Raw genomic sequence first — 17,350 nt, 5'->3', positions numbered from 1 at the left:
CATATCTTTTATATGGACTTATTATTTATGCAAGGTCTGAGTTTTTTTTAAATTTAAATTTTATCATATATTTTTAATTATTTGTAGGGATTATTTCTAATTTATATATAAATAAATAAATATATATATTTTTTAAATAAGAAGGAAAAAGGGAAATTGGTAATGGTAATTATGAATAGGAGTAGAAATGGACAGCGGGTGTTGGAGTATCTCTCACATGTCAGAACTGAGAGGAACAGGAGATGCATCTCCATCTTCCACTTCTACTACTTCTGCTTCTGCTACCTCTTCCTTCTTCACTTTCTCTGCAAATGTAGTCGTCTCTCTCTCCCTCTCCTCTTTCTCCTTCTGCATTCAGGTACTTTCTTTTTCTCTTCTTCTATTTTCTTGCATTTTCCTTCTCAATCCCGCATTTCCCCCCTCTTCATTCACTCCAGTTTCGCACTACTTTTCAAGCCATTTTACTTCAAATAAAACGGAATTACGTGTTTTTTTGGAGAAGGCACTTTAACTGGAGCCAAACAGTTCTCCCTCTGAGGCTCCCGTGAGTGACGCTTTCGTTTTCTCATGTCCTGAACAGTGAAATTTTTTTGAGATTGAAGATTTCCTTTCGTTTTCTCGGCATCCAAACGGAGCATTGCTTTTTTTATGGAGTTTGAGGGTGCATTTGCCGTTTTCAGTGTCTATTCAGTGATTTACTTCTCTATTATCTTTTTTCCTTTTCCTTTTTCTAATTTTTCTCTTGTTAGAAGTGATGAATCTGCGTCTCGGTTGGGTTGTTTGTGATACATGTTGTGGATTTTCTCTGTGATTTCATTTTACACAAACGCTCGATTTGAATATGAGAAATCTGTAGTCTGAAACGGCTTCATTAGTTTGACATCTTTTGCTTATGCTGTTTTCTATTTGCTGAGAGAATGTGGGATAAGAAAGAAAAATGATGACTTGGAAGATTGGATTTTTTCTTTTCTACTTTGCTCTGTTTCCCGGGCATGAAACTTATCCATTTCTTTCATTCTTTTGTTAAAATTTGTGTTTATGTATACAATGTGGCATCATAGACTTGTACTTTTGTTTGATATTTGGGGAACTTTTATATCCTTATGCCATATAGATTCCATTTTCAGTTGTTTTGTTTGCATTTAATAGTTTTTAATGAAATATATTCCAATTTATTCTACTGTGAATATGCATTTCTTGGGTAGCTTCATTTATGATTCGCTTGCTTTCTTTTTCGTTGTTCCTCTCAAAATTTTCTCATGTTTATACACATTTGAGTATTTTCCTTTTTGGTATAACAGATGATTTTGTGAATGTGTGATAGGACTAGATCCTTTTGGTCTATATCTGAGAAAGGGGAAGTAATCATACACCACATGGAGCAATACGAAATACTTGAGCAAATTGGGAAAGGGGCTTTTGGTTCTGCTCTTCTTGTGAGGCATAAGCATGAGAAGAAGAAGTGAGGATGAAACTAACACATTCTTATTTTTTCTATTTTTGTATATTTGCTTGATGTTACTGAGTGATGGTAACATTAAATCATATTTGCAATTGGTTTATTATGTTTTACTTCTTTTTTAATTTTAAGGTATGTCCTGAAGAAGATTCGTCTTGCTCGCCAGACTGATAGGACCCGCAGATCTGCGCATCAGGAGGTTCTTAGTCTTTAAATTGATTCCTCTTAATGAACTAATTAGATTAATATGTGCCAGTTAAGTTTTGAAAATTGAACACCAGACCCTGTACCAGTTCTTGAACCTCTGAGGTGGTATTTTATAGACTAACCTTTTTCCTGCTCTCTGTAGATGGAGCTTATTTCTAAAATGCGGAATCCATTCATTGTTGAGTACAAAGATTCCTGGGTGGAAAAGGTCAGAAAATATTATGTATTCTTCTCTCCTATTCTGGACTGTGTTCATCTAATACCGGTTTCTGTTTCCATCCTTTTCTTTCTTTATTTATTTTTTTTTCATTTGTTTTTTAAATGATCTGCATGCACATCTGTTTCTGGTCGTGCTTTTGGTTCTTCTTCCTTTTTGTATTCTTTCCTTGAAGTGCTGATGGTTACTGTAAGTCTTCCTTGTTTACCCTAGTTAAGTTGTTGCTCTTGACATAATGAAACTGAATGGAATATTGTTAACTACATTGATAAGATATATATATATTTTGATTATAATACTGTTGAACTAATCTCTCCCCCCAACCTAGTTCTTTTCAAAGCTTAGCAAACTAATCAACCTCCAATAGGCTAAGAACGCACCTCTTTTTTCACAATTTTTTTCATTGTAGGAGTACAAAGCTTAAAGGTATTCTTTTTCTAAATTGTCCATGTAACGGGGGTCCATCGATGACTCCCAACCAATCAAGGCTTAGGGCATCAAGCTTTAAGGATCTTTCAACCACTAGCTCCTCGGATTTTACCCCGGACTTTTGAGAATGAATTTTAATACCCAAGCACCTACAGTATGTTAAACTCCACCTATCCACCCTTGTAACGAGCATTGAGGTCGGTGACTCCCAACCAATGAAGGTTTAGGGCACCAGGTTTTAAAGATTTTCACCATATACCCCTCAGACCTTGCTCGGGTTTCAAGGCAAGTAAACATTTTTCTTTCTTTCTTTCTTTCTTTTTCAAAGGCTCATTGGCCTTTTATAAGGTGTCCCAACACTATTAAATGAGGTCAAAGGTACCAAGTCTAAAATTTTCCTAAGTCAAGAGGGAAATAGTTTTTCATCTTATAATCGGAACCTAGTGTGCACAGTGTGTGATAAGCTTAAAGTGGAAGAAATAAGGTTGAAATCAATAGGAGTTTCAACAATTCATCAACTTTAGTAAGCATAATACAAACTCTAAGTCAAGTAAAAAGACAAAAATTCAATTTTTCCCTTTTCATTTTGAAAATTTTTCCTTAATAACCATGGAGAGTAGAATAAAAAACTTAAAAATTTTAAAAATTAAGCAAAAAACAACTAAATTACCAAAATAACTTAGCATTAATAGCAATACTTACTTCCTCAACTCTCCCCCCAACCAAGCTGAACATTGTCCTCAATGTGACAAAAGCGATTAAAAAATAAGGAGGAAGTGGTACCTCCTGAGTGACATGAAGTTTGAGTCGTATAGGAGAAACCACATGTTTCAAAGAAAACATAAGAGTTAGTGAGTAGAGGAAATAGAAAAATGCCAAGCTTAAACAAAAAATGATGTCTATGTATGATTCTGAGAAAGTAAAACATAAGATATGATCAATGGATACCTCCAATCCCAGAATATAAAGCATCATAACATGGAGCTATGTATACTAATATAATATGTAAAGACATAAATAAAGAGATGATCAAGTAATGGAAGGGTCCTGTGGAGCTGATGCATCTGTGGTGGCCTCTTGAGTGGATTGGATCAGGACTTTGGCCTCTGTTCTGGTAGACTCCTTAGATGGCATAGTCTCCTCAACTGGAGCTCTCAGTTGGCAGCTATGGGATTTGATGGTTTAAGGAGGTAAGAAATGGAATGAGAGGCTTCATGTGTGATCTCAGGGTGCGCGGGGCTTTCCTCTAGTCTTGGTCATGGCTGAAATGGAGAAAGGTGGCTGTTCATGAGTTCCAGAGGGTACTCAGCTGGTGCGTGGGGCTCTGTTGGCATTTTAGCAATTTCCTTTAGCTTTGCAAGGTGTTTTTGCAAACCTCCCTCCATTTTGCAAGTCAATTTCACAATTTGAAGGCCATTTCGAAGCTTTGAGATGATTTGGCAGCCATTTCGAAGCTTGGAGATCATTTCATAACCATTTCGAAGCTTGGAGGTGATTTTGCAGCCCAAAAGTGCCCTGCAAAATGGAGCTTTGGCTGCGAAATTGGGAGTTTTTATGCTTCGCAGTCATTTTGCAGCTGCAGAACACCCTGCGAAATTGGGACTTGGCTGCGAAATTGGGAGTTTTTATGCTTCACAGCCGTTTCGCAGCTGTGAAATAAGGGTCACCGTACTGCAAAAATGGCACTCGTGTGCCAAAAGTTGGTTTTGCAGATTTGAAATCCTCTGCGAAATGGAGCTTTCCCTGCGGAAATGAGATATTTCATGCTTTGGTGGTTCGCAGCCGTTTCGCAGCTGCGAAATTGGGGTCACTGTACCGCGGAATGGCACTCGTGTGCCAAAAGTTGGTTTCGCAGCTGCGAAACACCCCGCGGAATGGAGAAATCGCTGAGGAATCGCTGCGGAATTGGGGCTTTTTACGCCTTAGTGGTTCGCAGAGCACTTCGCAGCTGCGAAATTGGGATTCCTGTGCTGCGAAGTGGCACTCGTGTGCCAAACACCGGTTTCGCAGTTGCGAAACACCCTTCCAAATGAAGCTTTCCCTGCGAAATGGAGGATTTCATGCTTTGGAGCTTCGCAGCCGCTTTCGCAGCTGCGAAATGGGGGCTCCTGTGCTGCGAGTGGCACTCGTGTGCCAAACATCGGTTTCGCAGCTGCGAAATCGTTCGCAGAGGGCTTAAAAGTATTGCGAACTGATTTCGCAACAAAAGGCCGTTTTCGCAGAGGCTGCGAAATCTCGCAGACCCCTGTTTTTCCCCTGTTTTTGCTCTGTTTTCGCTCCGATTTCTTCCCGATTTCTTCCTTTGCATTTCCTCTTGATTTTGATCATCCAAAAACCTATATTACAACAAAACAAACTAGAATTAAAGCATTAAAATCAAAATTAAAGCATTGAAATCAAAATTAAAACATTGAAATCAAAATTAAAACAAGTAATAAATAAAACAAAAAGCTATGGACTAGTTAGTCTTAAGAAAGACTAAGTCCATCAAAAAATTTGATCCTGATTCAGCTTGCCCGGATCCCATATGAAGTTTGCATCTCTCACTAGAGATTTGCTATGTATGATGGCAATGGAAACAATTCCCTTTCTCTTTCCTTTAATTTCCTCCCTCTTCTTTTTCTCTGTTTCATTCTCTGTTTCATGCTCTAGCTTGAATGTGGCCATATCAACCTCTTTACCACTCAAAGTGATAACCATTTTAACTTCCTTCACCATTGAAAATTCTCTCTTTTGAGCCTCCATTTCATGGATACTCATGGAATTTTGATAAGGTTGAGAAGGAAAGTTTTCTTTCTCTTGCACTTTGTTGAGGTTGGCAAACCTTGAGATTGAATCTTGGAGATTATCTATCTTCTGAGATAGATCATTTTGCACTTCATCCATCTTTTTCTCTACACAGTCATTTCTTTGACTGAGCTGAGCATTGATGGATTTGTTAGCTTCAACAAAGTCTTTCATGACCTTGTTAAGATTCATCATAGCTTGTTCAAGGTTTGAGGCTTGCTGTGGTGCTTGAGCAGGTTGCTGATACTGAGGTGGCTGTGATTTCCAAGAGAAATTTAGATGGTCCCTCCAATTGGAATTGTAGGTGTTGCAATCACCAAACATTTCCCTCTCCGTTGGAATGATAGGACACTCTTCCACCAAATGCTCATAAGATAGACAAATGGCACAAGGCATAGCTTGCAATGGTGTCTGAGAGATGGCTTGCACTTCTTGCATGTTCTTCATTTCTAGCACATCCAATCTCCTTTCCATAGCTGCAATCTCTGCCTTCATGTCCATGCCATCATTCAAAATATACATCTCACCCTTAGCTTTAGGTTGAGACATCATTCTTCCCATATTTCTAGCATTTGGTTCACCCCATTCTCTTGAAAATTCAGCCACATAACTGATGAAGTTCATGGCTTCCTCTGCTATGGTATTCAATATGGCATGCACAACTAGCAATTTGTGAATTAAGAACAGAGAACACAAAAGAAAACAAAAGAAAAACAATTCTAAGAAAAAGATTAAGGTAAACTAAAAACTAAATAAAAAGTATACTAACATATGAACAAAGAAAGAAACAAAAACAAATAAAAAGAGTTAGTAAAAAGAAAAGAAAAGTCACCAAACTTGTGATGAAGATCACAAGTGTTCTCAAAAGATCATATCACTGCAAAGTGGCACCATCCCCGGCAACGGCGCCATTTGATTCATGCCTAATTGGTGTCTCAGCTGATTCGTGTCCAGCTGGTGCTCCTTGATTGAGGGATTAATCAACAAAATTTATAACCTATTACACCATATACTAGGGTAGCAAAGACAAAGCTACTATAGCATAGTGGCTCTAGGATCGTTCACTGGGATGGGTTTTCACTTCACAAATGATATCAATTGAAAGCTGAATTGGTGTCTTTTCATTTCAAGATTAGCTTAAGAAATAAAACACAAACTTTGGTTTGAAAAAGGTATGGACTTAGTTTAACAACACAACAAGTGATGAAAATTACTTAAGAAGAAAAACATTCCTTGGAGATTCAGGTATACAGGGGAGGTTTCTCATGCAAAAGCATAGCTCCGGTCACTTGTTTCTTTTCCTCGCATTAGAGAATTAACATATAGTTCCTTCTCCAACCGGTGTTGTACAGATGCTTCCCATTAATGGGTTCAAACACTAAATCCCTCTCACTGATGCAACTTGCAATGGCTCGTGCCTCTCACCTAGCACTTGCCATTCAAGGTGATCTTTAACCTTGGATTTCCCTTCACAAGCTCGCAAGAGATAACTAATGGATGTCTCCTTGGAGTCCAAAAGCTTACCAAGTGTTGGCAATTCTAGAAAATCCTACCTTCAAGCCACCTCCTAAAGGCTCACAAGGGGTAAACTAGTGCATCTCCATGGATGGAGATCACTTGCCTTACCAAGTGTTGGCCCAGGTGATTAAAAGGAGTTTTAAGTTAACTAAAAAGATAAAAACCATTAACAGGTCACACTTTCTCTTCATTACAAACTAAAACAACAAAACTTCCAATTTATGCATGAGGAAACTCACCCGGTTACCTTAGCTCCAAGAGACAAAGAGCCTAGCCTCTCATCCTCTGAGAAAACATCTCAGAGAATGTTTGGCTAGCAAGAAAATGAAAATGAAAGAGAAGACAAGAATATATAGGAAAAACAGAGCAAGTGCTCTGTATTTTTCTTCCTTCCCAAAACTGTACAAAGGATCCCCTCTAACCCAAAACTCTAACACTCCCCTGAACAGGCTCCTCGGGCTCCCTTAATACCACAATTACACTTACAGCTATTACATAGATATTTTGCCAAATTCCTAACTTAAAAACTAAGGAATTCTATCACTGGTGGCTTACAAGGAGAATTTGGGCATTTAGACAACAAAAATCTAATCAAAAAAATATCTCCAAGTGTCGGTTACAAATATCAGGAAGCACTCAGGACCACTTCGCAAGTGAAGAGTGAGGTCTGCGAAATTTCGCAGGTGCACAAGAGGAGCTGCGAAATTTCTTCATAGCAGGCAGCTGCTTCAACACCCTAGCAAAGTGGACTTCCATCATGTGGTGTTTGGCTTCCATCGCAGCGTGAAGCTTCAGGGGAACTCCATAGCACTGTGCAAAAGTGTTGCGAAACCATTCCGCAACAAAAGGCTGATTCCGCAGCACTTTTCTGAAGCCTTCCTTCAGCTTGGAGCAGTTGTCTTCCAAAGGCTGTAACTTCCTCATTTCAGCTCCAAATCGTACACGGTTTGAAGCATTGGATTCTTGACTTCCTGAGCTTTGAAATGATATATAGCATGTAGAAAATGGACTTCGGGAAGTGCTCCAAAAATGCGAAGGAAGACTGCAGCTGTTGTCCTCTATTTTCTTCACTCTGTTTTCCTCTTTGCTTTTCTCCTCTTTGCTTCTCTCTTTGCATTCCGGATTTGATTATGGCAAAGGACTTCAAAGCTTTGGTTCTTCATGTTTCTGAGCTCTTCATTGCTTTGCCATGGATTCCGAATAAAACTCTCCTCAATCTCATATTGCTTTGGTGATCAAAATACTAACAAAAACACCAAAACTTACACAATTTGATTAGAATTGATTGAAAGGGGCCTTAACATGCTAATTGGGTTAAAAGGCACTAACTACTACTCAAAAGTGTTTAAAAGGATTAATTACAAGCTATCAAATAGCACTTTTTGAGTAGTAATCAAATACATATAAAGAAATTATAGAAAGAGCTAACTAAGCCACACCAGAGTACACAGATGGTTTACAAAGGACATCAAGCAGAAAGATTAGAAAAAAAAAAAAAAAAATTAGAACAAGTAGGGCACGAAACCTTCTCACTCCTGTCTTGAACCTAACCAATCAATAAATTCCGTCATAGACATAGATATCTGTTCTATACAATGCATAACACATTCCAAAAAATTATGCATGAAAAAAGAATTTGATAGATTGTTCCAAATTTTCCAAATTTTTAAATGCCCTCTGAATTTTTTCAGGCCAAATTGTCCAAAAAAGACACAAGGAGCCATCAGCCATGCTCTTTTTCACCCCTTCCTGACATAGAACCCATTCGAACTTGCAACATTGGTCTCACTGAAAAGTGGATCACCGATTTATCCCAAACATAGGGAAAACCAACTACCACAAAATTCTTGTTGATGTGCAATGTAAAAACATGTGATCAACGGATTCTTCTTCCTTGTGTACCCCTGTGTTGTTAAGATATATGCCCAAATTCTTTGGGTTAGATTATTTTCCTTTTTGTTATTCTTCTCAATTCTCTTATGGGAAAGATATTTGGGTATTCGATACCATCTTTTTGAAGATGAGAGAGTTCAGTGGTAATCCATGATAACCATAGGACCTTTGATGGATTACCCAAAATATGCTAAATGTTTTATTATCATTCTATTGCAGGATTTGCGTTTTGACTTTGTGTTTAATGCCAGTTTTGGGCTTTATTAGTTATGACACTAAAGAATTTCATATGGCAAATTATTGTTTGGATTTGCATATGATGACATAAATCTTTTCCGTTCAGGGTTGCTATGTGTGCATTATTATAGGTTATTGTGAAGGAGGAGACATGTAAGTTCCCTTTCTTGCTGAAATTAATATTTATGGAATGGTGGATTCATCTGCTTTAACTTAAAGCCTGTTGGAACCTCAGCCATTTTTGTCAATTCTTTCATGTCATACAGGGCTGAAGCTATAAAGAAAGCCAATGGCGTTCTTTTCTCTGAAGAGGTTTCTATATCTTGTCTTTTCATTTTCCCTTCTGTAGCAACGTTGATTTTATTTTTCACCCTTTTTGCACAGTTTTTGCTTTTATGCATTACACACCTATTAACCTGCTAGTCCTTTACACCTGATTCTTAAACATTGAACTGTATGTAGAAACTCTGTAAGTGGCTTGTTCAACTTTTAATGGCACTTGAGTATTTGCACATGAATCATATCCTTCATCGCGATGTTAAGGTTAGCAACATCTTTGTGTGTACTTGGTGGAGATATTAATTATCACTGTCCAAAATCTCTGGAGCTCTTTGTACTGATAGTGTTTCATGATTCCTCCAGTGTTCAAACATATTCTTGACAAAAGATCAAAATATTCGTCTTGGTAAATGATACTGTCCTCCTTTTTTCTGATTCTCTTCTAGCATATAAAAACTTTTACTAAACATGAGTGGTCAATGCTGGTGCAGGTGATTTTGGACTTGCCAAAATGTTGAGCTCGGATGATCTTGCCTCCTCTGTAAGTAATGTGGTTGAAAAATTTAATTTGTTTTCCAAGTTCCAGGCTTTGTATAATCTGTCTCATCAGCAAGGAGTATTGTCTTTTTGTCCAGATTGTGGGAACACCCAGCTATATGTGCCCTGAGCTTCTTGCTGATATACCTTATGGCTCAAAGTCAGATATTTGGTCATTAGGTAAATATGCATAATTATGTAGACATAGTGCATATATGTTGTGTGATTATGTGTTTTAGTTATTTGGCTTTGATTTATTTTGTAATTCCTTATCTGAATATGAAAATTTACAGATCCTAAAAATCTGTGTTCCAGGATGTTGTATATACGAAATGACTTCTCATAAGCCTGCATTTAAAGCATTTGTAAGTTCCCAACCTGAATTTCTGTAGGCATTAAGTAATATATTGCTTTATAATGACTGTTCTTCACTATCTTCTGATGCACTAATCTGTTACTATCTATATGATGGTGACACTGCTATTTTCCTAATTTTCCATATTTCACTTTCATATTGGTGTTGCATATTGATTACAATGTTTGTGTTATTAGAATTATTTTTTTTTGATTGGAATGTTATTAGAATTATTCTACTTTGTTCTTTCCGTACCCAATGGTGACATGGCTTTTCCTTGCCTGGTTGGACCAAGTATTGACTAGGCAAAATGCCTTACGGACATGTATACTGCAGTTTGATTTGCTCTTGCTGGTTGCTCATATGTATTCTTTAGGCACATGAGTTCTTCAGCACCTGATTAGATTAATGTTATCAAACATAGACTAGCGATGCCTGTTCTAAAGGCCAGGTCACAGGCTAGACCAGTTGACTTGCGGCGGCTTCTTGTTTACTGGACAGACTGGCTAGTCCAACCTGGGTTTGGTAACACTGCATTTGACACATTTAAACTTTCATGAGCTCATGGTCTCCATGGTCATTAATGGGGTAATCATATAGGTCAAAATCAAGGTGATCCGAAGTTCATTGAAATTGCCAACATTAAGAAAAATTCATAGTCCAAAATAACCTAATTATCCTCTGTTCTGTACACTCTTTCTGACATTTATCACTAATGTGCTATTATGTTGATTCTTTTAAAGATGTTTCCTTTCTATAGATGTTTGCTAGTCTATGCTTTGCCTAGGGAGGAACTATAGTCTAGATGCTGTGACTGAACAGCAAACATCTTGCATTCTTCTTGGACACTGATTTTCTTGTTTATGCTCCTTTCCATTACATACACATGACTTGCATATATCTGCTTAAATGCTTTCAGTTTCATTTAAGTATCAGTGACTTATAACTATGGCAGTTCCATTAATAAAAATAGTTGTGGTATTGATTTGTCATTGAGTTATGTTGAGCTTTGGGTAAATGCTTGATTAACAATTTGATATAATATGACAGTTCATGTCATAATAAACTATCACATGGATATTTTCTCTCAGAACTGCAAAATTTTCACAAACCCTTGCTTTCATGAATGCCATTGCCATGGAATCTTATGATAAATAATTGTCACACTTCCTACATTTCTCTTGTGCCTTTAAAGTTTCAACTATATTTTTTATTGTGTTACAATGACTTAACTGATACATATATTTTTTTTCTTAAACTCTCTGTTTTCTGAGCAGGATATGCAAGCGCTGATCAACAAAATAAATAAGTCTATAGTGGCTCCACTTCCAACTAAGTACTCTGGTGCATTGTGAGTCCTATTGCCACATAATTTTTGTCACTACACTCTGCCAGTTAGTAAGCTAGAACTTGCATAACAAGTATATTAATCAATCAAGGGACTTGTTCTCAAATCAAGTATGTTAAATGATTCAAGATTGATTATGAGAAAAAGGTCATGCAAGGTTAAGTGTTGCAACAACATAATGTGAGATAACCTATTTTTAAGGCTTGTGACATTTTCATGTTTTGTTTTTAAGAAAACTTTTCCTTTTCTATGCAGGCTAGCTTATCTAGTGTTATTTTCTTATCTGATCTTTTTTCTCACTTCTGTTTTCAGTCGGGGTCTTGTTAAAAGCATGTTGCGGAAGAACCCAGAACTGCGGCCAAGTGTATGTGCTATTTTTATTCTACATTTCAAACATGAAATCCATCTATAGGGATCGAGTGATCTGCCAAAAAATTTATAACCTAAAATCTCATAACATAATATTCATTCTATCCATCATTTTTTTTTGTTCTCTAGTTATAGCTACACCTAACCCATTGATAATAACTATGTGCTGGATCTTGCTGTAGGAGTGCCGTGGTTGCTATCACTTAATTAAAAAATTACAAACATTTTGTAATTACGACTTCTTTACCTCAGTCACTATTTCCCATGGTTATAGTCAGTTTACCTACCATTCTGCTGTGACGAATGTTATTTTTTAAATTGCCAGTCTCCATGGTTATTCCCATGCCTATAAACGATGTTATACCAACACATGCCTTTTTGTTATCTTAAATTTTCATAATAGCTCGCCAAATATTATTGTTTTACTTCTTTTTTGCATCAAGGCAAAAAAGGAAAGAAATCAATTATTTTTCTTGCTTCTTAAAATTATTTCTGGAGATCAGAACCAAATGCTGCCTAATACAACTGGCATTTGTTTGGTAAAATGATTACAATACCTTTTCTATTGTGCTGTGGCATTTCTGATTCTCAATTGACTGTCAATTGCAACATTTAGAGGGAAGCCTTTGGTTTGTGTTTATTTGCATTTATGCTCCTATGTTTATGCATTTTTGAGAGATTTATGCATTTTCTTATTTGAAATTTGTCATGACAGGCTGCAGAGCTGCTCAGGCACCCGCACCTTCAGGCTTATGTCCTTAAAATTCATCTTAAATCTAATAGCCCTAGGTATAATACTTTACCTATTTGCTGGTCTGAACCCAATCACTCAAAAAAATTTAGATTTCCAGAGCCAGAGGATGCCCCTATTTCAACATACAGAGAGAAGAGGCAGTCTTTTTGCAATGACAGGAATTTGAATCCAAGTATATCTGGAGCTGAGCAAGACTTTTTGAGTTCTGCCCAAAGAAAACATAGTACCCCAGTTTGCCTGAACCAAAGGTTGGTAGAAATATCTTTTGGAAGCACCCATGAAGAGACAACCATTATTAGGTCTGTAGCTTCAAAAAGTACAAATATCACAAAGACTCCAAGACTGACTCCAGCTAAAGCTTCAGCCACACCTAAGAGATGGACGGAGCCATCAAAAGATCGTGAACTGGTAAGCTCATGTTGAAATTTAATATCTAGAACTCAAGCAGTTAGTTTTCTAAAAATTGATTGAAGTGAACCCTGGCAGGATATATATAGTAAAGATGGTTATCATGGGAAAAGTTCAAAGATTAAGCTTTTGAAATGTAGATGATATTTCATCTTTTAACTATTTTATGGAAGCTCTCTCTCACTCTCTCTCTCTCTCTCACACACACACACACACACACTCGATTCACACAAATAATAACTGATTGAAATGCACAAACTAATTCATTAAGCTCTCAGAACCAACTCTCTCTCTCTCTCTCTCTCGCACGCATACACACAGACATGCGCTAACTAATTCATTAGACAAGCTTAAGCTCCCGGAATTATCACTCACTTGGTAAATCCTGCTGTTTTACAATCTCTATTTTCACCAGATGTTATGGTTAAAGTTTCTACATCTTGTATGCCTTTGTTTGCAGTTTCGAGCTTCACAAACTCCTGTGAAAAAATCTGCCCCAGCAGCTCGCAGAGCATCTCTACCATTGCCAAGGAGATCTACAGTTAAAGAATCTGCTTGCAGGTCCAAGATTGGTCTCCTTCACCACATAAATTCCCCAGATGTTTCTGTCAATGCCCCTCGAATTGACAGGATAGCTGAATTCCCATTGGCTTCATACGATAGTCCCTTCTTTCCTGTTCCAAAAACTTCATCAACCTCAGCACAAGGCTCCTCTAACTCCATAATTGGTGATCATTCAATCACGAAGGATAAATGCACAATTCAGGTTTGTGAAAGAGCCCTTGCCAGGCTGAGTTTCACTAATGCTTGGCCAGTAACTCAAGGCACCATGTTTGAGGTGGATGGGGAGGATGCAGGTAACTGCTCTGATCAAAATGCCACAGCTGGTGCATCAAGCCAGGCCTCATCAGACTTACGCCGCCGTCGATTTGATACCTCATCGCACCGGCAGCGTGCTGAGGCTTTGGAAGGGTTGCTAGAATTTAGTGCAAGATTGATGCATGAGGAAAGGTATGAAGAGCTTGGGGTTTTACTGAAGCCATTTGGGCCTGGAAAGGTTTCTCCTAGGGAAACTGCTATCTGGTTAACTAAGAGCTTCAAGGAAAATACAGGCAAGCAGGAAGATCAGTGTCCATGAACAGCTGACATCAGTACTCTAATTGTTTCTGTAACAAATTTTAGAGTTGGGTCTATAAATTTTCATTATGTGAAGGCACCAGGCAGAGGCTAATGTCTAGGTTATAATTAGATTTTCTTGTTTTTTCTTAATGAAGTTTCCCTTGTAGCAATTTTATCATTTTCATTGAAGTAGACATTCTGTATCTGAATTCTTAGTTTGGAGAATGAGATGGGGGTTACTAGTTGTCAGGAAATTGCATTTGAAAAATTATGACTTTAAGTTAAATGGCAACACAGGCCTGTTGTAGGGTTATCAGTGATTGCCATGGCAACCCAGTTGTGCCATTTCTCGTTTCTCTGTTTTCAATTTCTTAGGGAAACCTTTGAAAACAATATCCTTGTTCTGAAAATTTTATTTTTCTTTTGAAGTGTTTCTGCAGAAAAAGTAGGGGTCCTACCAAAATGTCACCTACTCCTGCAGCTCATCAATGGGGAGAACATTTTGTAAGTCCGAATTTTCTGATTGATATGCTTGCAAGTTTGCACCCTCTTTGGCAATACTATTTAAAAACAGTTTTTGGAAACCGTTTTCCGTTCTTTAGAACAAAAGAAAAAAGGAAAAAAAAATGAAACTAGTTTTGTAACTTTAAAAATATATTTGATAAATTTTTTACTTAAAATTATTTTTTGAAAATCTATTCTGAAAATACATTTCTTTTGAGTGTTTATATGATCTTTCATTTTTCTACAATATTGTCTGATCAATCCCATTACTGTTGCTGAAGTTGGTTGGTCTTTGCTGAAGCATATCTTTACATATTTATTCAGTTTGAAAATAGATTGGTACCAGCACTAAATGTCTCAGTTATTACAATGTCATGAAATTTGTATTAATTTTTAAGAGCTCTGTTTACAGATTCATGAATGGAGTCCAGTTAGTAATCTTTATCACTCTTTTCCATCACTGCATCATATATGTAGCCTTCTTGTTCTTCTGTTACTCAGATCAACTGTGTGGTATTCCAAGTATTCCTTCCAAAATTCTTTGACTTTATGGCAAGTGATGAGCAATTAGAACATGGTCACATGGGGCTGCATTCATAGTTGAAACACATTAGCCATCCAAAGATTGAAAAAGGAGTGAGTAAAGCATTCATCAGTGACTTACCTCATATGCAACTGCAGGTGTGCAGTAGTTGGAAGTGCTGGTTACCGTGCTATTTGAATCGCACTCACTGTCTTTGAGAGCCATTGTTGATTGATAGAGCTTGATTAACCAGGGCTCTGGGTTTTCAATAGAAATACTTCCTGCATGTGAGGTTGGATGTTGTCTCTGAACATGTTGTGAGCCACTTGCTTCTCCCACTAATGTTGTTTGTCTGCTCTTTTGCTTGTTGCCCCATTTGGGTCGTTGTTTTGGTTCACTTTGGGACCTGGCCTTTGCCTTTGAACATTCAGTGTTGGCCATGTAGTTAGGTAAGAAAGGGTAGTGAGGAGATGAGTCTGCATGGCAGTCTGCTTGAGGAAAGCAGAAAGATTTTCTTGGTGAGTTTGATCTGTACATGGGAGAATAGTGATGGGGAGTAAGCTCTCCAGAATAATATTTGATGATCCCTTGCTCTATTCTTTGTATTTGTGAGTAATTCAGAAAGCCATGTCTATTATTGGAATCTCCCTGTGTTCCATCCTGATTCACTTCCATTTTCTCCTGCAGACACAAGACCAGATGGCATATGAGATGATGAATTCAGATCTTCTTCTTTTAATTCCATATTCAGGCTACAAGGCAGCAGGTAAGCAAGTTTTCTTTCTGGCACCCTTAGCCTCTTTTCATTTTCTGAGAGAACAATGTGAAAAGAAAGAAAACAAGTTTTGATTTTTGAAAATGATGTTCATAGAAATAGTTTCAAGGCACAGTAGTTAAGTGGAGCTTTTTTTTTCTTCTCTAGGTTCTAAAATGGCAGAAAATCTTTAAGTACCTTTTTTCTACTTCTATATTTCATCAGTAACCAAGTTGAATAAATTGAAAAGAAAATTCTGAAATTGGAAAATGTTGTATATGATGACTAAGACATACCCCAAGTCCTATCCTAAGCCAGTTGTCCTGATGGAAATTTCTGTGAACCGATGATTGCCTATTCACAACAATCTGTGCTTCCTCAGCCACCTGAATTCTCTGAACCCGTGCCCTAACTTGAATCGCCATCAGTGCATGCATGCGCCGCAGGGTCGTAGTGGCTTGTTTTCTCACCAGATGACCCCTCACAAGTGCTTGTAACTTCACTAGTCCCCTTAAAGCACACAATGCTTTCCTGGCCTGTTAAAGCATACATTCAACCCATCATTTCATTTACATACAATGAACTCTCAGCAAACTGGTTTTTTTTCCCATGGAAAATCATGTAGGTGAGTATACATACTGCATATTCAAAACCTGTGGTTTGACATGAGAAATGAGATTCAATCCAAGTTTGAATTAGTACCAAATAAGAACGAAAAATGGCTTGAATCTTCGTGGCAGCAGCGTGTTCAACCGCGCTGTGTTTTCCTGCTCCATTTGTTTCTGCCATAGTTGTTTGAGCGGTTGCAGTGGCTGCAACTGCCACAGCCATGCCAAAGCTCTGCTCATTCTTCTGCTTCGGACTGCCCTCGTTTACAAGTGGGGGAAAGACAATTGAGCCCAAGGCTCTTGAACTCTTATGTCCGAAGCTCCATCTCCGCTTCTCCTTAGGAGTTACTGGCACAATTGCAGTCGAGATCTCCACATTCTCCCCAGAAAATGAGCCATATTTCTTCTTGTATTTCTCCTCCTTTTTCCCTCCCAAGAGGCTCCTAATCCACCTACCGGCCTTTCCCATCTTAGTCAAGCAATCTAAGCTCTCATTCTACAAAACCACATCCAATCTCATTTATAAACAACTCAAAACTCCCATTGACTTATCCCACGTATACTACTACCTTATTTATTTTTGGTTCACCACTGACCCTCACCTGCAATGAAGCTTTCTGGCCTTTTGTGTGATTGTTTAATGGGCAAGGCCTGCAAAAACCCCCCAAATTAAGCCATTTGCCACTCTCACAGATACCTCTCCTTTTTGTAGCTTTCTCAACGACCCATGTCCTTTTGTTTCTTTGTAGTGTCCTTTTCTACATTTTGAGGTGTAGTGGTCTCATAGATTGCTGTTTTCAAGGTGTCTTGTGTATCATGCAATCACTTTTTTTGTGTGTTACTTGTGATTGGTGATCAACTAACTCTGGTTTGGACTTGATCAGCATTGGGTTTTGAGTGATTCCATAGACTTCTCAGTTTTGTTTTTGTGTTTTTGTTTTGAAAATGCAAGTGTGGGTGGTATGTGACTTTATGATGGTTGTGGAAATTTAGGTTGGAATTCAAGGGATGTTGAGGTGATGGGATTATTTTGGCTTTATAACCA

General features: G+C 37.8%; 2 protein-coding genes across 3 annotated transcripts; one reads left to right on the top strand and one right to left on the bottom strand.

Annotated features, from left to right (window-relative positions):
- Positions 1 to 212: 212 nt before the first annotated feature.
- On the top strand, positions 213 to 14,208 carry LOC117931411 (serine/threonine-protein kinase Nek2). Of its 2 annotated transcripts, none has more exons than XM_034852401.1 (15): positions 213 to 358; positions 1,325 to 1,462; positions 1,592 to 1,658; positions 1,809 to 1,874; positions 8,854 to 8,900; positions 9,014 to 9,059; positions 9,210 to 9,290; positions 9,390 to 9,432; positions 9,518 to 9,567; positions 9,662 to 9,743; positions 9,879 to 9,928; positions 11,196 to 11,269; positions 11,579 to 11,630; positions 12,351 to 12,797; positions 13,258 to 14,208. In XM_034852401.1, the coding sequence occupies exons 2-15, from the start codon at positions 1,377 to 1,379 to the stop codon at positions 13,933 to 13,935; spliced, it is 1,869 nt and encodes a 622-aa protein (XP_034708292.1). In that variant the 5' UTR covers positions 213 to 358; positions 1,325 to 1,376; the 3' UTR covers positions 13,936 to 14,208. The 2 variants fall into 2 exon arrangements, with proteins under 2 accessions (XP_034708292.1, XP_034708291.1); XM_034852400.1 differs by having other exon boundaries at positions 1,302 to 1,462.
- Positions 14,209 to 14,781: 573 nt separating this feature from the next.
- On the bottom strand, positions 14,782 to 17,020 carry LOC117930017 (protein IQ-DOMAIN 14-like). Its single transcript, XM_034850465.1, has 4 exons — positions 16,400 to 17,020; positions 15,994 to 16,233; positions 15,085 to 15,624; positions 14,782 to 15,008 (listed from the first exon to the last, which is right to left on the bottom strand). Exons 1-4 carry the CDS (start codon positions 16,772 to 16,774, stop codon positions 14,988 to 14,990), a joined length of 1,176 nt encoding a protein of 391 aa, XP_034706356.1. The 5' UTR covers positions 16,775 to 17,020; the 3' UTR covers positions 14,782 to 14,987.
- Positions 17,021 to 17,350: the final 330 nt, after the last annotated feature.

Source organism: Vitis riparia, chromosome 14, assembly GCF_004353265.1.
Source record: "Vitis riparia cultivar Riparia Gloire de Montpellier isolate 1030 chromosome 14, EGFV_Vit.rip_1.0, whole genome shotgun sequence".
NCBI lineage: Eukaryota > Viridiplantae > Streptophyta > Magnoliopsida > Vitales > Vitaceae > Vitis > Vitis riparia.
This window is presented reverse-complemented; position numbering and strand designations above follow the sequence as displayed.